A 25,734-nucleotide genomic window follows, 5' to 3' on the forward strand; every position below is an offset into this window, starting at 1 on the left:
AGTACTTATTAGAGGGAAACAAAATAAGAATAAAGCTGTGTAGTTAGGCTAGATTGCAAATTGCAATGCACATTTTGGTTAGACAGTAAAGCCCAAAACAATTGCAAACACTTCAAATTGTGTCTATTTGGAATTATATAACAATTTGGTTTCTTTTTCTGTTGTTTATTGCCTACAAAATTGGAGACTTTCAAGTGTTTGAAGATGTTCTTACTCAGTCTTTCTCTCTTTTGTGCTTTTGCAGCTTTAGAAGACCTGACACAGCATTTGAGAAGTGAAAACAAGAATTCGCAGGGTCTCGTGGAGAATTTGATGAATGAGATAGCTTCAATCAGGCATGTATCCCATATTAGTATCTTAATCGTCCCTGAAATGCTTATGGAGCTGTTTGTGTTTGAAGAAGTTGGAGCCTTGTGAATGTAACCATAGCAATCTTGTTCCACAGATTCACCAGGGAAGAGGAGTGTCTGGAGTATCAGAAGTGTCTTGCCGAAGAAGAACAAAAGAGTAAGAAGCAATTCTAATTGAAGAGTGTTCTTGAGCCTTTCTTGTTTTCTGCATCAAGTTGATTTATCCAAACCAATTCAAAAATAAGAACTCCTCCAGAGTTCAACCATTGGAGATAACAATATTTGCAAAAGTAAATTGAAGATCTTAACTTACATTATTATTAAATTTAATAATAAAAAATTGTTAAGACTCTTTAAGAGGTTCAACCATTGGATATGGTCTTAGAGTGTCCACACTAGGGTTTCTCATGTGTAATTCTCTATATATATGGCTGTAATGTGTTCACAAGAATTATTTTAATATACACAAGTATTTTTTCACATGAAATTCTCTCTTATATTTCTCTTGTGTTCTTATCTTAAAGATAGTCTAAGTAAGAACACGTTTAGGGCTGCTTATAGCAGCCAAATATACTCTTGAAATCGTCATTTTCTAAGTAATTCAAGAGTGATTCATTTGCTTTTCTCATTCTCTACTAAAGAACAATTTCTAGTTCTCTTGTTATTTTCTCTCTTAATCATGAATCTAATTACTGATTCTTATCCTTCTCTTGAGTATACAAACTTTTGTTGTGTTGTATTACTCCTCAGGTTCAGTCTCAAATAGATTTATTTCTCTTTTTGTTAGAATCAATTTCATTCACTTCAGTGAGGTTCTATCAAGTTCTTTGTGTTGGTTCAGTCACAAGATGATTGTTCCTTCTCTCTATTTTCAAAAATTCCAACATGGTATCAGAGCCAGATTTCTTTCTTGGTGACTTTCTAAATCTCATTTATTTCACCATTTATCATTTCAAGACTGTTTTTTTTCTTGTTTAAAGTCATGGAAAACACCAAGTATTGTGTTATTTCGTGGCTCTTGTTGCTTAAAGCTCACAGAAAACTCTTCTCCATATGTTATTCTGTGAGTAATTATTTTTAAAGCCATTAAAACACCAAAGTTCTTGCTGTTCTTAGTAGTTCTTGGCTCCCTTTGCTTCCGCAAAACTCAGGAAAACAGAAAAAAAAAAACTTTGTCCATATGAACTCTTGAGCAAACTCTATTCTCTATTCTCCATTATTCTCTTTATTCTCTTTATTCTCTTTAATTTTTCTGCTTATTTTCTTTATTCTCCACTATTCTCTAAACACTATTCTCTCTCAATATTCTCTTTATTCTTCTTCATTCGAATTGTTCTTTATTCTCTCAACCTCTCACGGTCATAAACTCTCTAAATCTCAAAGTTTCAAACCGTGAGATGGTGTTTTGTTTTTCTTTTGGGTTCACTTGCTTTCTCAAGGAAGTAGAGCAAGTGCGAAGTGTTCTGAAGTAGTCACATGATCTGGAGGTCAGTTGTGGCTAGATTCAAACACTAAAGGCTTCAAGAAAGCCATAAAGATTCGCAGCACAATGCTTGGAGTTTGAACCAGTAACCATAAAGCTACGGAGACCACAAGACAAGCCCAACATAGTCTTAACCCGACTGACTTGAAGATGGTGGACCAAAGAGGCTGACCTGAAGACAGCGGACCCCAAGGTTGCTAAGGTGGAAGTTCAAGTGGAGAGGAAAGCTGGTGGGAGGCTCTGAATCAACCTAAACTCTATCCCATTTCAATTTATTTAATTTTCATTACCTTATTAATAGTCCAAAATATTATTAGTAGTTCCCTTATTTGCATTCTCAATTTTCATCAATTCTTTCTTAAAACCCCATGGCAAATACTTTAAAAAATTTCTTTAAATCTTTTGGTAAGGTTTAACGAGGAGGAGTAGGATCATGGAAATTCTCAAAAGAAGGAAAAGATGGCATGAAGAGGTGCATAATAAGGAGAAATCAAGTCAATAAAGGCTAAAGGAATGAAAACACTTGGGAGGAAGGAGCCAGTTCAAAATCAATTTCAAACCAAGGCCATCGCTACATCAAGTAACCGTTAAACTATACTCTTTTTCCCTTCATAAAGTTTTATCCCAATAGGTTTTCTTTTATGAAGATTTTTAATGAGGTAGTTTGGCGTGTTGCAAGCTTGGCCTCTGGTCCTCTTTGGCGTCTCGACGACCAAGCTTGCAGGGGAGTATTAGAGAGGAAGAAGAAATGAAGTAGGAGAGGTCAAAGTCAAGAAGACAAGGCCGAACAAAAGAAAGAAAAGAGGAGGGGAGTCAAGGCCAAAGTTACAAGACAAAGCCGAAGACATCTAAGACTCCTCAATAAAGAACTTCAAGTAATCAGATTTTTACTTAGGAGAAGTAACGCTCAAGCAAAAGAAGAATCAAGTAAACAAGGACTGAATGAAGATTAAGCCAATGGAGCAAACAAAATTCACTCTAGGCTTCAAGATGGTGCAAGGGCTGAATTGTATGGTTACAATGAAGGCCCAAGACGTGTCTAGACTAAGCAACCCATGAAGAAAGGAAGAGAAGGTGGCTGCTAAGTTCAAATATGGTTTATGCGCCAAAGGGAGATGTCACATGTTCTTGGAAGCAAAAGAATCATATGTGAGCATAAAAGTGACCTAGGAGAGGTCACTATCACTCCAAGAAGGCGCCCATAGCTGTTGGAGTCAAGAGTCACACATGTTCCCTTAATTTAAATTCAAAATAGGGACATGTGACTCTCAAGAGTGTGAACACACCAAAAAAAACCATGAGATGTCACTTTCAAGAGTGTGAACACAAAATAAAGAAGACATGTGACTCTGTAATACAGAACAATATTTTAGAATGTCCACACTAGGGTTTCTCATGTGTAATTCTCTATATCTATGGCTGTAATGTGTTCACAAGCATTATCTTAATATACACAAGTAGTTATTCACACGAAATTCTCTCTTATCTTTCTCTTGTGTTCTTGTCTTAAAGACACAATGTAGTCTAAGTAAGAACCCATTTAGGACTGCTTATAGCAGCCAAATATGCTCTTGAATTTGTCATTTTCTAAGTAATTCAAGAGTGATTCATTTGTTTTTTTCATTCTCTACTAAAGAACAATTTCTAGTTCTTTTGTTATTTTCTCTCTTAATCATGAATATAATTACTGACTCTGATCCTTCTCTTGATTATACAAACTCTTGTTGTGTTGTATTACTCCTCAGGTTCAGTTTCATATAGATTTATTTCTCTTCTTGTTAGAATCGATTTCATTCACTTTAATGAGGTTCTATCAAGTTCTTTGAGTTGGTTCAGTCACAAGATGATTATTCCTTCTCTCTATTTTCAAAAATTCCAACACCAATACCTAAAGCTGATTCACTCGTGTGGCAGTTTACAGATGTTGGCTCCTATAATATTAAAACAGGATATCGATACACCTTGCTTAACATGGCACCAGAGGAAACATTAGAGCACCACTAGCTGATCACCCAGACTTGGCACAGGAAATTTGGCGATCAGATCTAGTCCCAAAAATTAAACATTGCATTTGGAGGCTTGCATCATGAGCCATTGCACTGAATGCAAATCTTAGGCATCACAGAATTGGTGTGGACCGTTTTTGTGCTAGATGTTGCCAATACTCTGAAACGAGTGAGCATATATTCTTCTCATGTCAATATGCGAAGGAAGTCTGGCGCCTAACAGGAATACCAATGCACATTATTGGAAATCGACAAATTTCATTAGAGGACAAACTACGACTCCTTTTCACCCTCCATCAAAACCACTCAATATCTGATCTGCATCGGCAATACCCTTTTTGGGTTTTATGGAGGTTATGGAAGAGCAGAAATGATCTCCTCTTTAATCCTAACAACACCAATGCAGTCGAAACATTGAGACGAGCAACAGAGGACGCCAGAGAGTGGTTGAACAGCAACACTGATGCATCAAGATCTGCACAAGGAGGCCAGAGTCAACGACAAGCACAAGCACAATGGAAAACCACCAAAGAGTGGTTGGAAAAAATGTAATTATGATGCTTCACATCATGAAGGTAACTTTCTCTCAGGATTCAGATGGATTCTAGGAAATGGCCATGGTACTTTTCTAGAAGTAGGTATGGGGAAATTTTAAGGGAGGTTTACACCTATCGAAGCAGAATGCACATCATTAATTTGGGCAATGCAAGCAACTTTGGCTATGGGATATCGAAAAGTGGAATTTGAAGGGATAACCAAACGATCATGCGCATTATTAATGGAAATATCCCAAATCTCAAGCTACAACACTACCTCGAAGCAATTCCCCAATGAAGTACCAAGTTTGAGCGTGTTAAATTCTCATTTAGACATCGTGAAGCTAACAGATGTGCAGACTTACTAGCTAGAGAGTCCATTAGTGATCCACGTCACTGGGTTATGTACCATTGTTGTCCATCATTTATTTTACCATTTGTAAACCAAGATTCTGATTTGCATAATTAATGAAAGTAAAAAAAAAAGTAGGGCCTATAATTTATTAGAACTGAAAAATATTTGTTTAGTTTAGTTGACAAACGTGTTTACTTTGAAAACAAATAAATGGCAAATGTGTATACGAGAGTTTGAACTCTTCTACTGTGATTTCATCATTTTTGGTCACTCGTAAATGCTTTCGGATTTCTATAGACTTCGACGGATTAGTCTGGGATTCAAACTTACCCACTCAACCCCCAAAAAATTATTACAACATAACCTTACCCAGTCAACGTAACTCCCAAAAAATTATTACAACGTAATATGTAATAAAAGCTAATTATAAAGAGAGCAAGAGAACTCAAAACTCTTAAAAGCTAAAATCGTCTAAATTTGCAGCAAACATAGATAAATCAGGAATTGTTAATCATTATGCCTAAATAAGAATAATATGTCATGAGATCGAGTTGAGAGACCCATGAAAGAGATTTTTGTTCTGTGTGAAGCGGGGAGAGATATCGAAAACTTTATACTCAAGTTCAAAACATGTCTAAGATTTTTGTTTTCTTGCGTTTCGGGTCTACCATTTAAGATCAAAACATATCGTCGTCTCTTCAACCATAAAAAAAAGTGTTTGTCTTCATGATATTTAATGTTCTGTTACAAACTCCAAATTCATACAATAAAGTCAGATTCAATGGCATTAAAGGTGAGTGACTGAATTTCAATTAAAAAAGCTAACAGTAATCTTTTTTTTTCAAACTGTATAGTATTTCATAATTTGTCCCCAACAAATGTATAAAAAACACAAACTTGTCGTCTCAAAGTTTCTTTCTTTTTAACTTAATCTTGAAGCAAAATCCGGAGAAAAGTATGCTCCTTTATTTTCAATGGTTTCATACCTCAAAACCAGCTCTTGTTTCTCAAACCCCATTTGATCATTTGTCTTTAAACCCTCAACGACAAAACTACAAATAAAAACGGCAAATTTCTTTTTCTTTTTTTTTGTCTGAACACAAAAACGCAAACTTTATGCACAACACAAACTACTAAAATCTTTGAACAGCAAACAAATAAATATTCTCGAAAAAACAAAAAAATTCGACATTTCTCTCTCTCTCTGTTTCGATCATGACACCAATCTATCAATTCTTCATCTTTTGGTTCTTCTTACATTTCTCTGAAATCTCCGCAGATAACAACAAGAATCTCATCTTCAAAGGTTGTGCAAACCAGAAATTCCCAGACCCAACCGGTGTTTTCTCTCAGAATCTCAAAACTTTATTCACTTCCTTAGTCTCTCAATCAGCACAGACTTCTTTCGCGTCAACAACCGCCGGAACCGATAACGCAACCGCCGTAATCGGCGTTTTCCAGTGTCGCGGCGATCTCACCGCCGCTCAGTGCTACGATTGCGTCTCCAGAACCCCAAAACTCGTCTCTAAGCTCTGCCGCGGCGGCGGTGACGACAGAAATGTTGTGGTGGCGGCGCGTGTGCAGCTCTCCGGTTGTTATCTCCGGTACGAAGTCTCAGGGTTCCGGCAGACTTCCGGCACTGAGATGCTGTACCGTGTCTGCGGGAAAAAACACTCCGGCGATCCTGGTTTCTCCGGGAAGAGGGATACAGCGTTTGGGATGGCGGAGAACGGTGTGAAAACAGGATCATCCTCCTCCGGCGTCGGCGGCGGCGGCGGAGGAGGAGGAGGAGGGTTTTACGCGGGGCAGTATGAGTCGGTATATGTGTTGGGACAGTGCGAGGGTAGTTTGGGAAATTCAGATTGTGGAGAATGTGTGAAAGATGGATTTGAGAAAGCCAAGAGTGAGTGTGGAGATTCAATCTCTGGTCAGATTTATCTTCATAAGTGCTTTGTTAGCTACAGTTACTACTCTCATGGCGTTCCAAACATTTCTTCACTTTCAGGTAACACAAATACTAACAAAAATTCAATATAATATTTGAAAGAAAGAAAAAAAACAAAGATTTTGAAGGTTAAATTAAGCTGTAAATATGCCAAGAATTGGATGATTTGTTGTTACAGATGCATACACAAGGATCTTGTAGAGGAATATTTGAATCTTTTATGTATTTCGTTGTCATATAGATTAAACAAAAACTAATGGAAACAATTGACCAGAAAAAACAAAACTAGTGGAAGAAATTAAAATATAAAAGCTAGTGGGGGAAATAGATTACTTCATAGAACAGAATACATTTTTTTTTCCTTTTCAAATTTTAGTATGTTGACACTTGACACATCATTTATACATTTATTTATTTTCTTAAAATTTTGGAGAAAGAGTTATAATAATGGAACAGGCATTGATGGGTGTTGTGTACTTGTGTGTGTAGATGGAGAGAAGAGACAACACACAGAAAGAACAATAGCTTTGGTGGTGGGAGGAGTTGCAGTATTAGGGTTTGTGATTGTTTGTTTGTTGGTTTTGAAATCTGCTATGAAGAAGAAGAGTAAATATGATGGTTATTGATTTTACCTACAAAATTTAATGATTAGTACGATAGTAGTAACTAGTAACCTGTCAAATTGTAGATTCAAGATCAACTATGATATTTGATTTGAATAATGAAGAGATTGGCCAACTTACTGATTATTATTTGTTATTCCATTTCCAATGATGTAGATCAGATAAAAAGCATTCCCACAATTGGATTAAAGTTAAAAAATAGGTCATCATAATAGAAAATTGTAGCAATAACTCAACAAGAGCTTAAAGCAGCTTTGGTGAAACAAATACAAGTGTATGTGACTCTCTCAATTTCCTGATAAATCCAATTTTGGGTCGTTTTCAGTTAGAAAGAGTGAAGCTTTATTGGTAGCTCAAAGGGATATACTTTGGGAGCTTTGGAGTTAGTGATATCAGTACTGAGTGATATTCACAGAATCCAACTATACATTTCACTACATTTATTTTTTACTCTGTTTATCCTCTTTAAGTAACTGTGACACTATTGAACAGTATGCACAATAATGGAAAAACCATTCAACAAGTAACACTGTAAAGCTTATTGGTTTGTAAAAAACGACATGTATTTGCGAAATTCCAAATGGATTTTAATTAAAACCCCCCTCAAGTAAAAATCAATTGAGAAGATACCCCTTAACTATGAAAATAATGTAAAAACCCCTCCTCAAGTATGATCCCTTAAATATATACCAATACTTGAATCTTTTACTTGAGGAGAACTGGTTGTACTAAAACCGATTTAGTATGCGAGCCTAAACTTCCATTATCTCTTACTGCGTTTGATTATACATTCTTCAACTCGGTTCTCGTACCAGCTTAGGAAGGTTTTAAAGAGAAATCAGGCTAAGAGCAGATAATTTGTTCTACTCTGCATAGCTTTTTGACCAAAAAACTAATTTGGTTGATCGTGAACATACAAGTTCCCAAACATCATTTTACAGAGATCCCTGAGCCAAGAAAGAAGCTGAAATATCTTCTTTCACCTTAAACCCTTAATGAAACAAAGGCAAACAAACTTTGCAATCACATCAAACTTATCATAAGGAACTATCCATGAACAATGAACAAGGCCATCTTCAGGGTTTTGGTAAAGGCTAAGCCATCCAAAGAATTAGATCAAATCATTCATATTAAGAAGTTTCAGAACTCTTATGGCATATACATGAAAGGATTCCAGAAAACTAAAAAACTCTAACTTCATCGCCTAATGGTCATATATTTTATTGCTATTACGAATTATTCATCCATAGAAATCAGAATTATCGATTGCCAAATCAATCTCAAGATGATATTACAAAAAGTCGAAACTTTATGAGAATCCAAGATGTGTAAAGCAAAGCCACTCTTATACGAAATTCGAATCCGATATAATAAAAGACATAACATAAAACTAGTAAAACAGAGAACCCTAAATTGAGCTCAAACAACATCGTTGCAAGGAGTCTTTCTTCTACAATCCCCTTGGAATAGGAGTCGCAGTCGCCGGAGCTCCGAGTAGACTTGCCTGCTGAAGATCTATCTCGTTGAGCTGCGCCTCACGATCCATCTCGATGATCAACGGAACAACGAGGATGAGAAACGTCGTGCCGGCGATCCACGCCGCTTTTCCCGTGCTCCAGAGAAGTTTCTTCGATACACCGACGGCGTCTCCCGCCGCGCGTCTTCCTTGAGACACGATCTCGGAATTGGAGATCCTTGACAAGATGTTTGGATCTCCGCCGCCGGATTTCCCGGCTCCACTGATTCTCTTCGCCGCCATCAATTCTGATAATAGTCCTTTGGTATCTGTTTTCGCTTTACGCAGATTGAGAGAGAGAGAGACGATATAGCTACGAGGGTTTTGTTCCCCTTTAATTGGGCCTTAATTAATAAATCGGCCCATAATATCATTGCTAAATCTGCGTGTCTCAAGACTTTCAACGGTGCAGATTAAATTCCACTCAGCTTCAGGTGAAACCGTCCGTACATTAAATCGGTTTGGTTTGTTCTCTTCTTCGCAACCTACGCGCTCTTTCAGTGAGCGAGAAGCAAATCCGAAGGCAGGAAGCTTTTTATTTTTCTTCACTGAATCAGTTTCCGAGGAGAAGAGTTTCTGATTCGTAATTTTAAGCGAGTAATTAAGAGATTTCGAGGTTTTCTTCTCTTCTCTTACCATTTCGCTCTGATCCTGCAGCGTTATTAGGGGTTTTTATCCTCTTCGTCTGATGGTGCTCTGATGAAATTTAACCTAGCTTGTTTCGACGAATTTCTGATGTTTTTGGGTTAATCTAAGTATTTGATGTCATAATTGTTAGGTTTTGCTTATCACAGTTTCCCGAATTTTAGGTTGTACGAAGAATGCAGTTTTTGTTTGCTTTGTATATGATCGTGATTCTGCCATTTTCTAGTGGATCATCGTTTTTCTATTCAAAATTTCCGGTGTACCTATGACTCTTTTTATTAGAATTAGTTTTCTCTGTTTGCTATATTCCTCTTAAATTGCATTATTATTAATGGTTTATATGAGTTTACTGTGACATTTGTGTGTTTCCACTTTTGCAGTGATTTATTATTATGTGATCTTTTTTTTTTTCATTATTCACAGTTTTCCAAAGTTATGGTGAACAGTGAAACCATGGTTGCAGAGGCATCTGGTGTTGTGGGTTATACTTCTGCTGGCTATACCTCTGCTCAGAATGGAGATTATAATGCGTCTGTTGCTCATGTGGAAGTAGGGAAAGAGAAAGCTGGTCCTATAAGCCACAACGATGCAGCAAATGTTGATTCTTCTCAATCGGCTAATGATAAAGCTTTGGTCAAAGGGACTGATACTGAAGCTGGTAACGTTACACCAATTGCAACGGATAACACGGCTCTAACAGCTCCTGCATCTGAGCATGGATACTCTTCTGGTAATATGCTGTTTTTTACTGGTAGCTTTGTGCGGGATTATTCGAATTTATGCTTTCTCAGTTGACACTGTACCATTTGATCGATCTTTAAGTGGTCAGAGTCGCTGAAACTTGGCGTTGACTTTCAGAGTATAATAACATCTTGCTCATTCATTCTCTGTTATTGCAGTGGCTACTCTTTCACCAGAAGAGGAGCGCTTATGGAAAATTGTAAGAGCTAACACCTTACAGTTCAATGCTTGGACTGCCCTGATCGAAGAGACAGAGAAGATAGCTCTGGTATGTGTCATTTTTTCATAACAAAATTAGTGTCTGCCTGTGTATACAGCTTTGTCCTCTAAAGATTCTGTGTGGCGTTTGGAATGTGCGGCTCTTGAATTTATATACCTTATTTGTTGTTTGAATCTTATGAGAGATGAACATGGCTTACTCTGTGTTTCTGTATTTGCTTTTATCTCTCTGTATCTTTATAAGTTTATCTATCAAGTCTTTATCCAGCTGTTCAGTTTTGTTAATGTGTATTTCACCCCTCTCTGTACAGGACAACATAGCGAAACTCCGAAAGGTCTATGATGCATTTCTAGCTGAATTCCCTCTATGTTATGGGTATTGGAAAAAGTATGCGGATCACGAGGCTCGGGTAGGGGCAATGGACAAAGTCGTGGAAGTTTATGAAAGAGCAGTGCAAGGAGTGACATATTCCGTAGACATCTGGTTGCATTATTGCATTTTTGCCATCAATACATATGGAGATCCGGAGACAATTAGACGGTAATGGATGGTTATTTCTGTGTATTGAAAGCCTAGTTGACTTCTTAATTACCTAGGTTAAGTGATTTTGGTTATTCATCTAACCCTTTTCTTAGATTGCAAACAGCAAGTCCTCTCAGTTGTGGCGCAAAGATCTTATGGAATGAACTTTCGTAGTTTTTTATTTCCATTTTTTAAAATTACTCATTGTTTGAAACTTTTCGATTCTTTTCTTTAATCACTATAAACTATGCCTGTTTTATTTTTCACCCTCGGAAGTGCATCCTTATGCTAAATGCTGTTGGAAGATGTCAACATTTTGGGCTTAGATAGCCTCTGACTGCTCGATTTTGGCTGGGAAGGTAAACGCAGTGTTTGCCAGTGTCATACATTCAAAGAGTGAATACTTTTTCTCCATAGAGTTGGTGTCCGTTTTAAGTGATTAGACGTATCTGTGTATAACTCGTCATATATCTTATCAAATACATATTATTTGAATGAATGCTGTTGCAGACTTTTTGAGCGAGGATTGGGTTATGTTGGCACTGATTTTCTGTCCTGCCCACTGTGGGACAAATACATTGAGTACGAGTACACGCAGCAGGATTGGTGCCGACTTGCAGTGATATACACCAGAATACTAGAGCATCCAATTCAAAACATCGATAGATATTTTAGTAGGTAGTTTCACGAACTTAATCCTATCATATTCCTTGGCGCTAAATTGGATAAACCGATTTGCAATAATTTTTTTTATATTTTCAGTGGATTGTTATGATATAGTATTACATTGTTCTTTTTTCTGTGTTTTTTAACACTCACTGTTTTTTTTCCAGTATTGATGTGTGCTTATGTGGTTTGGTTGTAGTTTTAAGGAATTAGCTGAAACACGGCCACTATCGGAACTAAAGAGTGCTGAGGAAGCTGCGGCTGCAGGGGGTACTAGTGAAAGCGTACCATCTGATTCTGGAGAAAAGGCAGATGAAGAACAATCTCTGAAGTCAGAAAAAACTGCTGCATCTGACCCAGAGGAGCTGAAGAGATATATCGACATCAGGGAAGACATGTATAGAAAAGCTAAAGAGTTCGAATCTAAAGTCATTGGCTTTGAGATGGCTATAAAACGGCCCTATTTCCATGTGCGGCCTCTCAGTGTTGCAGAGTTGGAGAATTGGCATAGTTATCTGGATTTCCTAGAACGTGATGGAGACTTTAATAAGGTAATGGGGTAGTTGAATCTCTAGACGTGGATATACGTGTGGTTCATAGATTGAGTCGTACCTTTGCAATATTATTGGTTTACAGTTGAGTAATATCTGGTGCATTATATACTTTATTGGGTAACCTTGGATCAAAAAACTTTAAATGGAAATTAACTGAGACTAAAGATGGGCCCTCCATTTGGTAATTAAAGGCTAAGTACTTCGAGCTTTCATTCGCTAATGGACATTTTAGGTTTATTTGTTACCCTTTGTTTTTAAAGCTCAAGTGTTATTAATGCAGGTATGTCTTCGTAATAATCTGTCTGTCTGACGGTAGTTTAGGGCCCCTATGTTCCTCTTATGGAGTATTTCTTGTGATTTCTTTTGGTTTCTGTTGTTTTCATAATTTGTTTTTCCCGTTATCTAGTCATTATATACGTGTTCTACACTTTTTTCAATAGGTAGTGAAGCTGTATGAAAGATGTCTGATCGCATGTGCAAATTATCCTGAATATTGGATTCGGTACGTATTAAGCATGGAAGCAAGTGGAAGAGTGGATCTTGCAGATAATGCCCTTACTCGAGCAACTCAAGTTTTTGTCAAGGTATGAAATGTTTCATGATTTTCCCACCATCTAATTTCTTTACTTTTAATAGATGTTTTGTGGTGTGAAAGAACTTTGGAATCTTCTCTAAATTTCCTTTTACCTTCTATTCTGTGGCAGAGACAACCAGAGATTCACCTTTTTGCTGCTCGATTAAAGGAGCAGAATGGGGACATAACTGGTGCGAGAGCTGCATATCAACTTCTGCACTCTGAAATTTCTCCTGGCTTTCTTGAAGCGATAGTAAAACATGCAAACATGGAACAACGACTAGTAAGCTTCCAAGAACAAGAGGATTAAGAACTATTATATTGACTTATCATGACTATACTTTACTTAACTTTTCTTTTCATATAATCCGTAGGGGAAGCTGGATGATGCTTTCACTTTGTATGAGGAAACGATTGCTATTGAAAAGAAGAAGGAACAATCTACAATACTTCCGATGTTGTATGCTCAGTATTCACGGTTTTCATTCTTGGTAAGTCCCGTGATCTGCTGAAAATATAAACACTACAAAATTTATAGCTTTGGTTGTTTTGATAAGTAGGATCGTTTGATAGGTTTGGCTTCTTATTTTTCTCATTTGCCCTCTCAGGTTTCTGGGGATGCGGAGAAAGCTAGGAAGATTTTAGTCGAGGCACTTGACTACGTACAACCATCAAAACCTCTCTTAGAGGTTTGTCAATTAGATTTAACTTGTTTGATCTTTTTTTCTTTCTTCTGTGTGTGACGAGCAATAACGCCTTGTCATGGACACTATGTATAGGCTTTGATTCATTTTGAGACGATCCAGTCGCCACCAAGGCAGATTGATTACCTAGAGCCACTTGTCGAGAAAGTAATAAGACCAAATGCAGACACGCAAAATATTGCTAGTCCCACTGAGAGGGAAGAGCTATCATCAATCTATATTGAGGTTACAAAACACAATTTGTGAACCTATTTGGAGACGATCTATTTGATTGGTTCTAATTCAGTTGGGTGCATGGATTTTACAGTTCCTCGGCCTATTTGGAGACGTTAAGTCCATAAAAAAAGCAGAAAATCAACACGCCAAACTCTTTCAACCTCATCGACGTACACCGGAGCTGAGAAAGCGTAGCGCAGAAGATTTTCTATCTTCAGACAAGTCTAAGATTGCAAAAACGTACGATGGGACCACCCCACCTGTTCAGCCAGTTCCAAATGGGCAGAGTCAGTGGCCTGCTAACTATGCAGCACAGCCTCAGACTTGGCCACCCGCACAAACTGTTCCTGCACAGCCTCAACAATGGAATCCTAGTTATGGCCAACAGGTGAACAAAGTTATAATTTAAGTTACTCATTCTTACATTATAACATTGGTTAAACTTTGCAGTTTGTTTAGGTTAGTATTGTATCGACTGTTGAATAAAAACGAAATCCATTATCTAGAATGTGTCAGAAGATATAAGTGCTCATTCTTTTTTTTTTTACATAATGATTAGACAAACGTTAGAGACAAATCAATTTTTTATATAATGATACTTGTATTTTTTTACATCATAATGTATTGGTTACTAAACCATATAATTATAGGCAGCTTATGGTGCATATGGTGGTTATCCTGCTGGCTATACCGCACCACAGGCAACGCAAGCCGCTGCTTATGGTACATATCCTTCACCATATCCTGCTCAGGTACACAATCTTCCTTTTACTAATGTAAAAATTGTTGACCAGACTGAGTTTTTGCAATTAGGTTAACTAAAAGATTTGGAGTTTTACAAATTTGTCTTCTTTGTAAACTTTTCAGACGGCTCAAAGTTATGCAGCTCCAAGTGCAGCTGCAGCCATAGCTCCGGTTGCAGCTCCGGTTGTGCCTGTTCCTCAAGCATACTACGGTTCTTACTATGGTTAACTCCACCGTGACCTGACCATCGGCTACATTAGTGTTTCTCTCTTGTGTCTTAATGTTATTCTATTTACTCTGTTCTGTATTACTGAGACATTAGTTTAGTCAAAAAAGAGTAAACGTCTCTCTTCGAAATCTTCTGGTAATGGTCTAAAGTATGTTCATTCGTCTTATGAAGAAACGGATTTTTTTTTTTAGAAGGATATGTTTGGCCTTCTTCAGTTGGTTGATCCTATTGGGTGTGTGTAGGTAATCGGTCGGTTATGTTGCAAAATTATTAAGCGTTTGGGTTTGTTTTAGCACGACATCAAAACTTATGGGGTTATATTCATGAGTAATAGGAAGACAAGATCCATAATGTAATAGCGAAAGTTTGGGGGTTATTTATGGACGACCTCAAAACTTATGGGTTATATTCATGAGAAGTTTTTTTTAAAAAATAAAGACAAACTGGAATAATCCTAAACTTTCTAGGCCTAAACTAATATCCAGCAGCCCAACATCTAGAGTCTACCCCAAGACATTCTCAAGTGTGTCTGGTGGCCAAGTGAAATTGAACCCAAAGTTAGGGACTTAGGGAGCAAACACATATTCAATCCTTTTCCAAGCTACTGTGAGACCACCACCACGTGTTAATGATTTCACGATCTCAGCAGATTTTCATATTGGGTTATTTGATTTGATTTTTTTTGTTTGGTTTTGGATAGTTCTAATATAGGGATTTAACAATCATAATGAAACAAAATAATTTTTGGTTCATTTAAGTTTTGATCGGTTTCAATCGGTTAAAAAATGGGGTTTTAGTGAAAAAACCCTCAAGTAAGTTTGAATCGGATAGAAACTCCTCAACTACTTTTGTAACGTAAAAACCCTTTAACTAATGATTTAGCCCCTCCGTGAACGGTACCGTCAAATCTTAACGGATTACAGTTAAATGAAAATGTGATGTTTTGTATTTTATAAAAAAAAACAAAATGACCTCAATAAAAGAAAACTCAAAATCGATTTGAAACTAAAAATTCTCAATTTAAAAATTAGGGTTCCTCATTCAATTTAAAAATCTCTTAAATTCTTTTTCTAACTAAATTCGTTGGAAGAAGAAGAACAAAATTTTAAAAATCAAAGTAAAACAGTTGTCTCATCTTCTTCCAAGCTTCAGATCTGTGAATTTTTTCTCCTCTTTCTCCCAATTTGTGAGACTGGGCTTTTCTCTCAAATTCGTTTTAATCAACACAACAAATCATTTTCAATCTCACCCAATTGACTTCAAAACTATAAAAACTACTTAGAATCACACTTTCAAAATTAGGGTTCATTAATTTAGGTTTAAGAATTTAGGGATTTTAGAGATTATGTTTAATTTGAGATTCTTATATCTGGTTTTCAAAAAGCTTGTTATTTATAGTAAAAATCGTGTAGTTTTTGCTAAAAAAGAACGATTTGTTAAGATTTGACGGTGCTGTTTACGGAGTGGCTAAATCATTACGAAAACTTAGTTGAGAGGTTTTTACTTTAAAAAAAATAGTTGATGAGTTTTTATCCGATTCAAACTTAGTTTAGAGTTTTTTTCACTAAAAAGCCAACCAAAATTAAGAAAATGTCTCAAATCCAAAATATTTGGCTTTGATTCGGATTTAAAATCTAACTTAATGCTAGTTGTCAATATAAAATCTAATGTTAATGAATACTATAAATATTATTTACTCTAAAAAATTCACTACAAAGATGGTATTATTGTTAATTTCTACTAATGTATTTATTTTTTAAAGTGTTCCACAAAATTAATGTTTGAATTATGAGGTTTTTCGGCTGAATTATTATTAATGAAAATTATGATAACACTATGGCTGTACTTCTACCATATTCATGATAGAAAGTTTTAGTTATAACATACTAAAACACGATAAAGAATTCTATTTGCATCACGGTGAAAATTTACTGCAATTTATCTCTATTGATATGCATCAAATCATTTTTTCTAGAAATCAAAATACAGAAATACAAATCAATTTTAAAAAGATTTCAACAAAAAAATATTAATGAACCTTAATCAATTACTAGACCAAAAATGTCTGTAAGTTATAGAAGTTTAAGGCTATATTCCTTAAAACCTATGAGTGAAATTACTAATTTTATGTATACTATACAAAAGAGTCAAAAACCCAAGATCTATATTGTAATTAACAAAAACAAATCAGGGTTATTCAAGTACCACCCAAAAATATTTGGGGCAAATTTATGAGAGAAAGTAAGATAAGATCTCATATCTCTAAAAAGAGCGCTTCCTCTTAAATCCTTTACCCTATCTAGCTAGACACAAAAAACCCCTTTAATCTTTTCTTTTTCCCATTCTTGTAGATCTAAAAAACACCATTTCTTTTTGTCTGTAAACCCTATATAAATCTCATTTCTTCTTCTTCTTCTTCACCCTTCTCAGATCTGTTCTACTTCAATTGAATAGACCACCTTTCCTTTTCTCTTCTCGTCATCGCTTTCTCAAAACCAGTTAAACTTGGGGAAAGTATACTTCGACTTGACGGGTTTCCTTTTCGTTTCGATTTCCTTCAAATCTTAGGGTTTGGTATAAAACCAGATCTTGGTTTGTTCATCTCGATCGTATTTTGAGCTCTAGTAGTGTTAATAATGGCGACTCCTTATCCTGGAGCGATGCAGGCGAGTTTCGTTTCACAAATTCGATAATAGATTCCTTCTTTTTTATTTCTTACGGTGAATCGCGATTTCGGTTTTGTTGATTAGTCGAATCGGTGTCTTCTATGTGTGTGTGTGCAGGTGGGTTCGTACTTTGTGGGTCAATACTATCAAGTGTTGCAGCAGCAGCCAGATCTTATTCATCAGTTTTATTCCGATAACAGTAAAGCGATTCGTGTTGATGGTGACTCGACTGAGACTGCGAACACTTTGCTGGTAAATTAAGATTAGATTCTTTTTTCAGCTCGTATAGTTCATAGGATTCAATCTTGTTTTTACCTTTGATGATTCGAGAATACAGCTGGTAACTTTGTTCGACTCGTAAAGATTTGTGCTTTAGTTGATTATCGATTTCTGTGTGGCTGCAGCATATTCACAACATGGTCATGTCACTGAATTTCACCGCGATAGAAGTGAAGACGATCAATTCAATTGAATCGTGGGAAGGTGGTATTCTTGTGGGGGTTACAGGCTCTGTGAAAACCAGAGAATTCAGCAACAGAAGGAGTTTCACGCAGACTTTCTTCCTTGCTCCTCAGGAGAAAGGTTATTTTGTTCTCAGTGATATGTTCCACTTCGTTGATGAAGGAACTGCCTTCTATCATCAACCTTCTTATTTACCCGAAACCAAGCACGAGGCTCAGCTTAATCCTCCTAGCCCTCATCCAGAACCACAAGGTTTGTTTTGCTAAGTCTCGGAAAAAAATAGAATTTTTGTTTGATTTTCAGTTTAGATTTAAAGTTGACATAAGTGTTTTTGAGTTTACAGTTCCTGACTATGTTCTGGAGCAAGAGGCAAGAGATTACGTGAATGCAGTCCAAATCAAAGATGATCTTGTCGATAAGTACAGTCTGCAAGAGGACCAGCATCAACCTCAACATGAAGATTATGAGGATGAAGTTGCCGTTGAGGAAACACCTAGGGAGGAAGTTGTGGTTGACGCGGTACATGAACCTTGGGCTGCCCCAGCTGAGGAACCCGTTGGTGAAAAATCAAAGATGAGTTATGCTTCCATTGTAAGTACACAATCTCTATGGTCATGAGTAGTTTTTCAGCATAGTAACCAAATACCATATCTTGCTGGGTTCATTCATATTTGTGTCAAGGGAGCCACTCATAATAGACTGTAGACTCTCTTTTAAAAGATAATGGTTAGAAATGGGGACAGTGATCTCGTACCATGATTGATAGTGATGATTCGGTTTTGTCATTTGTAATCTACTTGGGTTTTGTCTCAGTTAGACTATAGAAACTTGGATGTTTAATTTGAGATCTGTTGTTTTCTCTATTCCTCAGTTACGGGTTGTAAAGGAAGCAGCTTCTGTGCCTGTAGCTGCTACACAACCAACGCATAACAAGAACTCCCAAGATGTTAATGAGTGGGATCAACCACTGCGGACTCCTTCCCCTCAAGTGGCTGCGCCTCTTGCCCCTGCTCAGCAATCAAACGCTTCTTCTCCATATGTTACTGACTATGGAGCAGAGGCAGAAGATGGCTTCGGATTTGAAGACTGTAAGTTGTTCTATACTTAGACCAGCAAAAGTTTTGAACCTTCTCTTACACCCAAAATGGTTAGAGAAGTGAGTGAGACTAGGATGTGTAGCTATGTGATAATATTTGTCGTTTTGGAAATGTATATTCATTTATTGGTTTGCCTTGTTGCAGTTGAGATCAAATCAGTGTACGTTAGGAATTTGCCATCCAACATATCTGCTTCTGAAATCGAGGAAGAGTTTAAAAACTTTGGTACTATCAAGCCTGATGGTGTTTTCCTCAGAACCCGCAAGGTAATAATCGTCATTTCCTTGTTTTTTTTTTTTTTTTGCTTTTCTTCTGCTAAGTGATATGATGATAAAAGCTAACAATCTTTCGCAACCAACCACGCAGGATGTTATTGGCGTTTGCTATGCTTTTGTTGAGTATGAAGACATGACTTCCGTCGAAAATGCTATTAAGGTCTAGATTCTTATGCACAATTACCACCACGCAGCTCATCAGTAGTGTAATAATTGTCTTCTTCTGTTCCCTTTACGATTTGTTCTTATGGGTTTCCCTCTGTTTTGTGAATAGGCTTCTCCTATATACTTGGGTGGAAGGCAAGTATACATTGAGGAACGAAGACCCAATCCCGCTGGTGTTCGTGGAGCAAGTAAGTCTTATTTAAGTGCCATGTAAATTCCTCTTAAGAAATGAAAGTTTTGCCACATGTGAACTCATTTTGAGTGTTATTTTCTATTGACTGATCAGGACGAGGAGGACGTGGAAGGGGTGGTTACCCAACAGAAGCACAAAGAGGAGGCCGGTTTGGTTCTCGTGGTGTGTCCGGGAGAGGAAACCAGGAGGGAGGTGACTACAGGCCAAGAGGCAATGGTTACTACCGTGGTGGCCGCTAAGGAACAAAAGAAAAGCAGCTTGTAAGTTTTAGGGCAACCAAGAATGAATGATTCAGAGGTTCTTCTTGTTCCTTTTATCGGCCAAAGATGTAGTTTGTAATATTTTTTTTTTTTGTTTTTGTTGGGTTTGGTTTTTGCCTTCAAAGATTTTGGTTTATATATGTTTTTAGAGTTAGGGCTTTGACTCTCTTACCACCTCTCCTTTGAGTATGGTTTTAGCTATGTAACATTTCAATTTTTGTTTTTTCCTTTCATCATTGGTTTGATTTGAATTCGGAACTTCAATGTGTTGTGCTGTTTCTTTCTATCTTCGAAACTGTGTGTGAGAGCTTTAACTAAAAAAAAGTGCTTGAAATTTTGTTCGTTAAAGCTCAAAAGATAAATTACAGTTTCATGAAACTTGTTTTTTTTTTTAGGATACAAATTTTTTACACTACAAACACTTTTGGATAATGATGAACCTGTTATAAATATATTGATTATGCATTTATAATAGTTTACATATTAGATTCATTCCCCCCTCCCCTCCCCAAATTTTCTAAATTTTGTCACCAAGTTTCTTCACTATATATATGAACTTTGTAAATGAGTGACAATCTAGTAAAAAAATAAGTAAAATAATATTTAATATTATTCTTCATTCTCTAATTTTCTCTCTCAATTTTTCTTTTTCAGTATCTCCTTTTTAATACTTACATATACTTTATATATATACGAACGATTTTTCAAAATTGTTTTCCTTAACACATTATAAGCACGAAACTCTATTTGCTCGTTCGTCTACGAAAAACAAGAACATCTCTCCGTTCAATTTGAAGATAATATTTACCTTCATATTATCATTTAAAGTTTATATATTATAAATGGTATTATGGTAGATTCTGCCTCCTTCAAAAAAAATATGGTAGGCTCTGACTCCTCAAAATTTATGGTAGACTTTACCTCCTCTTTTATATGGTAGGCTATACATCCTCAATTGTTTTTAATTTTTTAATTCGATTATTTCTTCTCCATTTATGTTTTAATTTGGAAATTTAAGGTATACCTTCTCCGAAAAAGGTTTATTATATGGTAAACTATCTCAAATAATAATTATGGAGTGGAAGGTAAACCTCTTCCTTATTCATATTCATGGAGTGGAAGGTTAAACCTCCTCTTTGTCTATATTTATAGAGTGGAAAGTTAAGCTTCCTTCTTGTTTATATTTATAGTGTAGAAGGTTAAACCTCATCTTTTTCTATATTTGTGGAATGAAAAGTTAACCTTCCTCATTGTTCATATTTATAGAGTCGAATATTAAGTCTCCTCTTTATCTATATTTATGGAGTAGAACTTGTCGGACCAATCAATTTAGATGCCCTAATAAAAGTATAAAATATGTCTTTTTAGATTTTTTTAAAGTAAAAAAATAATAAGAAAAAAAAATATATATTTCATAAAACATTTCAACTCTATAAATAGTTTATAAATCTATAAAAAACAGTAAAACTAATATTTTGTTGTTGAAATATGATTTTCTTTGTTATTTTTCCTACAAAATTATTTATTAAACTCTCATAGCTAAAAAAGCTAACTCATTCAATCAGTAACATAGTAGACTGCAAATAATTTTATTAGTTTTAACTTCAGCTATAGCTGTCTCAATAAGTCATAACACATTTAAGATTTTTTTTTAATTTCTAAAACATAAATTCTTTAATAAAATAATTATTGTTTTAAAATATGCCCTTAACCAATATTTTTTTCAAGAAAAACCCATAAACATTACCAAAAAAATCTACAAATATCATTATCTTATAAAAAAGCCTACAAAATTTGTTTACTTATATATTTCTTATAAGAAAATTTAACCAAATTATGCCCCAAAAATTGGATGCCCTAGGCCATCGCCTACCTCGTCTATGCTCTGGGCCGGCCTTAGTAGAAGGTTAATCTTCCACCTTGTTCATATTTATGGAGTGGAATGTTAAATCTCCTCGTTGTATATATTTGTGGAGTGTAAAGTTTTGCTTCCTCCTCATTTCTACGGTAGGTTCATCATCTTCAAAATATATAGAAAATATACCAGGTATGTTATTTTTATGAATTTAAAAGTTTAAGTACTTATTTTATTATTATTATTATTACAATATGTTTAAAGACATTGAAACATGTTTTTAAAAAGTCATAATCTCTTGTGAGAATTTATTAGGCTTGTCAATATAATATTGCTAAAGTAATTAAGAGCTCCTTTAGAGCTAGAAACTCCAGAAGAGTTAAAAAGCTATGGAAGCGTTAAAAGTTCTTAGAAAGCTAATAACTCCAGAGGAGCTAGGAGCTCTAGAAAAGGTTGAAACTCCGGAAGAGTTGGAAGCTCCGAAAAGTGAGAAACTCCAAAAGAGCTAGAAGCTCCGGAAGCTTCACGAATTCAAAGCTTCATAAGAGCTAAAAGCCCTGTAAAAGCTAAAAGTTTTGGAAGAACTAAAAGCTCTGTAAGAGCTAGAAGCTCTAGAAGAGTTAAATTTCCCATAAGAGCTAGAAGCTCCGAAAGAGAAAAATGTTCCACAAGAGCACACGATGGTGACATGCATATGTGATAATAAATGAAAGATGGCAAGAGTATATATAAAAGTAAACCTGAAGTTTACTAATAAATCGGTTAAATCATCCCAGTAGTTCCAAAGATATAAGATAATTGAGAATACATGATAAAAAACCAGAAACTTTTTCAACTATTGCACGTCATAAAGAAAGAAAAAAGTGAAGCCATCGAAAGTATCCATGGATGGATCACCATTTTTTTTAAGCTCATTGGATATGTTGTTGGTCCAAGAGTGCAATTCAATTCGATATGGATAGACTTCGAAGGGGAGAAATAAAGAATCCCACATCAAAAGTAAGCTGAACATCCAGAAGATTATGTCCACGCTTAAAATAAAGCAAATCCAAGCGATTAAAGCTAGTTATGGTGATATCCATGTTGTTGCAAAGAACATGCAGTTTTGCATGCAGTAAAAAGCTGATGGATGCGATGTCATAAGATTAATTATTATTAATTATGGATTGTCATATAAACCTGAAGTTCATGTTGAGTGAAAAATAAATCTCATATTCCAGCTGAGCTCCACTAAAAACAGATGTCCCTGAAGGACAGTCTATTTGAATCTATGACACGTAAGAAACGTGATAGACTACTTTGGTTCCAATCCTCAAAAAGAAAAGGAGCAAAAGAGGATTAATCTCCTGAAAAGATTGAATGACATGGTTAAAGATAAAATCAGGTACTTGAATGAAATCAATGATAAGAGATCTCGATTCACCATGTCATTATATAGAAAAAAAAGTGGAACCAAAGATTAACCTCTAGAAGGAATTAAACCCTGGAAGATTATAGCTGAATTCTGTTCCCGAGAACGCTACTCGATTGAAATAAAGAATGATGATCATCAAAACTCCTGAAGAGTTATCTTGAGTAGTATAATAAAAATGATTATTCCAGAGGTGATATTTTGAACCGGTAACTGGAGATATATTTACAGCACATTTTGCCAATTGCCACTTTGATGAAAATGAACTCCCTGTGTTGGGAGAGGATCTAGATAATCACCAAAAGATATCACATGGTGTACATAAACTTTAGCTTATCTTGATCCTCCTACCAATAACCGCGAGGTGGAAATTCAGAAAAGAATACATTTACAATGTTTGGCAAACAAGTTACCGGATGCGTTCACAGATACAAAAGTGATGAAATCATATATCCCGCTGCTAATGCTCCATCAAAAATAAATGTTCTGGAACAATGTGTTGATGGGAATAGAGCAAATGAACCGCATATTCAACTAAATCGTGGGAGGCCGATGGGCTCGAATGATAAAAATCCTCGAAAGAAAAGAAAATTGAGAGATAAGATTCTAGAAGAACCAGATAAAGATAAATGTCCAGAAGACATTTGTGAAAAGGTTTTAGAAGAACCAGATAAAGAGGTTTGTCCAGAAGATGAACCTGATACTGAAAAATATGAGATTTCCATTAGCTTCGCTCAAAGTGGGACATTATGGGCTAGAAGTAAGATATATGATACAAATGGAGTGTTCTCTTTTTCAGTATCCAGGGAAATAGATCATGAAGATGATCTAGACCCATGGTCCATGTCAGAGTGCCATAAAAAGCCTAACTGGGAGACATGGCAAGAAGCCATGAGAAATGAATTATTCTCCCTGAAGAAAAAAAAATGTCTTTGGACCTGTAGTCATTACATCTGAAGACGTAGTGTCAGTTGGGTGTAAATGGGTCTTTGTGTAAAAGAAAAATGAGAAAAACGAGATCACAAAGTATAAGGCCCGAGTCGTTGCACAATGCTTTTTTCTAATACTGAGAATTGATTATGAAAGAGACATATTTCCCGGTTATGATTGCAGTCACATTCAGGTACTTAATGAGCCTAACGGCATCTAAAAATTTAGAGATGTACCTGATGGATGTGGTGACTACATATTTATATGGTTCACTTGATAGTGGCATATACATGAAAATCCCAGAAGGATTAAAGATCCTAGAAGGATCAAAAATGCCGAAAGCATTTAAGAAAATATGTTCGGTCAAATTACAGCGATCACTTTACGGATTAAAACAGTCCGGACGCATGTGGTATAATCGCTTAAGTGAATATTTGTTGAGTAAAGGAGACATCAACAACGTGATATGCCCTTGTGTATTTTTTAAGAAATCTGCAACGGGATTTGTGATCATTGCTGTATATGTTGATGACCTGAGCATCAGAACTCAAAAGAAGATTGATGATGCAAGAACTCATATGAAAGAAGAGCTCGAAATGAAGAATCTTGGAAAGACAAAACTTGGGCTCCAGATAGAGTATTTCCAAGATGGAATATTGGTGTATCAATCAAATTACACCAAAAGGGTGTTAAAGCGCTTTAATATGGATAAAGTGACTCCTTTGAGTACTCTAATGGTCAATAGATCGTTTGATGTTGACAAAGATCCATTTCAACCTTGTGAAGATAACGAAGAAATATTACGTCCTGAAATACCTTATATAAGCGCTATTGGCGGATTAATGAAGCTTGCAAATTGTACTCGACCAGATATAGCTTTTGCTATCAACCTACTTGCAAGATACAATACATACCCTACACGCAGACATTGGAATGTAATAAAGCACATCTTTCGTTATCTACAATGTACGATTGACTTAGGCCTATTTTATTCAAGAAAACTCGGGGTTGGTCTAGTTGGTTTTGTAGATGCAGGATACTTGTCAGATCCGCATAAAGCACGATTACAAACAGGATACGTTCACATTTGGTGGAATGACGATCTCATGGCGTTCTCAAAACAGACTTTAGTCGCCACTTCTTCAAATTATGCGAAAATTATTGCGCTTCACGAATCATGCAGAGAATGTGTGTTGCTTAGATCAATGACTCAACACCTACAAGAATCAAGCGGAATAATCAAAGACAAATAACACACAAAAAATATTTGAAGACAATGCTGCTTGTGTTGCCTAAATTAAAGAAGGTTATATCAAGAGTGACATGACAAAACATATTCCTCCAAGATTTTTGTCATATACTCAAGATCTCGAGAAAAATGAAGAAATCAATGTCCAATACATTTCTTCAAGCAACAATTCAGCAGATCTCTTTACAAAGGCGTTTCCTACTGCAATATACTGAAAACATATTTACAACATTGGAATGCGTCATCTACGAGACTTGTGAAGAGAGGAATATATGTCTTTTTCAGAGGGAGATTTACTGCACTCTTTTTACTTTGTCATGGTTTTTGTCCCAAAACGGATTTTTTTATGATAAGGTTTTTAACGAGGCAGTACACACCGCGCCAATGGAAATGGATTATCAAGGAGGAGTATTCTAAATATATTGATTATGCATTTATAATAACTTTCTCCCCAAACTTCTTAGATATTAGATTCATTCCCCTTAATCTCTTTGTCCCCAAGTTTCCTAAACTTTGTCACCAAATTTCTTACTATACATATG

General features: G+C 35.9%; 4 protein-coding genes and 1 long non-coding RNA gene across 6 annotated transcripts; 4 read left to right on the forward strand and 1 right to left on the reverse strand.

Annotated features, from left to right (window-relative positions):
• The first annotated feature begins 446 nt into the window (after positions 1–446).
• Positions 447–3,296, forward strand: LOC112087448. 2 transcript variants are annotated; one of them, XR_002900126.1, is made up of 3 exons: positions 447–507; positions 2,244–2,413; positions 2,513–3,296. It is a non-coding gene; the product is annotated as an uncharacterized LOC112087448 (long non-coding RNA). The 2 variants fall into 2 exon arrangements; XR_002900127.1 differs by lacking the exon at positions 447–507 and adding an exon at positions 1,630–2,063.
• Positions 3,297–5,787: 2,491 nt separating this feature from the next.
• On the forward strand, positions 5,788–7,417 carry LOC18020435 (cysteine-rich repeat secretory protein 56). Its single transcript, XM_006403092.2, has 2 exons — positions 5,788–6,735; positions 7,165–7,417. Exons 1-2 carry the CDS (start codon positions 5,946–5,948, stop codon positions 7,299–7,301), a joined length of 927 nt encoding a protein of 308 aa, XP_006403155.1. The 5' UTR covers positions 5,788–5,945; the 3' UTR covers positions 7,302–7,417.
• A 1,080-nt stretch (positions 7,418–8,497) lies between these two features.
• LOC18020436 (mitochondrial import receptor subunit TOM9-2) lies at positions 8,498–9,106 on the reverse strand. Its single transcript, XM_006403093.2, has one exon. The coding sequence runs from the start codon at positions 9,055–9,057 to the stop codon at positions 8,749–8,751; it is 309 nt and encodes a 102-aa protein (XP_006403156.1). The 5' UTR covers positions 9,058–9,106; the 3' UTR covers positions 8,498–8,748.
• A 159-nt stretch (positions 9,107–9,265) lies between these two features.
• Positions 9,266–14,923, forward strand: LOC18020437 (pre-mRNA-processing factor 39). Its single transcript, XM_006403094.2, has 14 exons — positions 9,266–9,430; positions 9,883–10,189; positions 10,359–10,468; positions 10,731–10,960; positions 11,453–11,620; positions 11,808–12,159; positions 12,603–12,746; positions 12,867–13,019; positions 13,111–13,227; positions 13,345–13,425; positions 13,516–13,665; positions 13,748–14,044; positions 14,307–14,408; positions 14,524–14,923. The coding sequence occupies exons 2-14, from the start codon at positions 9,895–9,897 to the stop codon at positions 14,626–14,628; spliced, it is 2,304 nt and encodes a 767-aa protein (XP_006403157.1). The 5' UTR covers positions 9,266–9,430; positions 9,883–9,894; the 3' UTR covers positions 14,629–14,923.
• Positions 14,924–16,945: 2,022 nt separating this feature from the next.
• Positions 16,946–19,995, forward strand: LOC18020438 (putative G3BP-like protein). Its single transcript, XM_006403095.2, has 9 exons — positions 16,946–17,295; positions 17,413–17,547; positions 17,700–18,009; positions 18,101–18,348; positions 18,629–18,845; positions 18,999–19,120; positions 19,221–19,289; positions 19,404–19,482; positions 19,581–19,995. The coding sequence occupies exons 1-9, from the start codon at positions 17,266–17,268 to the stop codon at positions 19,724–19,726; spliced, it is 1,356 nt and encodes a 451-aa protein (XP_006403158.1). The 5' UTR covers positions 16,946–17,265; the 3' UTR covers positions 19,727–19,995.
• The last annotated feature ends 5,739 nt before the right edge of the window (positions 19,996–25,734 follow it).

This window comes from Eutrema salsugineum, unplaced genomic scaffold, assembly GCF_000478725.1.
Source record: "Eutrema salsugineum unplaced genomic scaffold, Eutsalg1_0 scaffold_17, whole genome shotgun sequence".
In the NCBI taxonomy this organism is placed as follows: domain Eukaryota; kingdom Viridiplantae; phylum Streptophyta; class Magnoliopsida; order Brassicales; family Brassicaceae; genus Eutrema; species Eutrema salsugineum.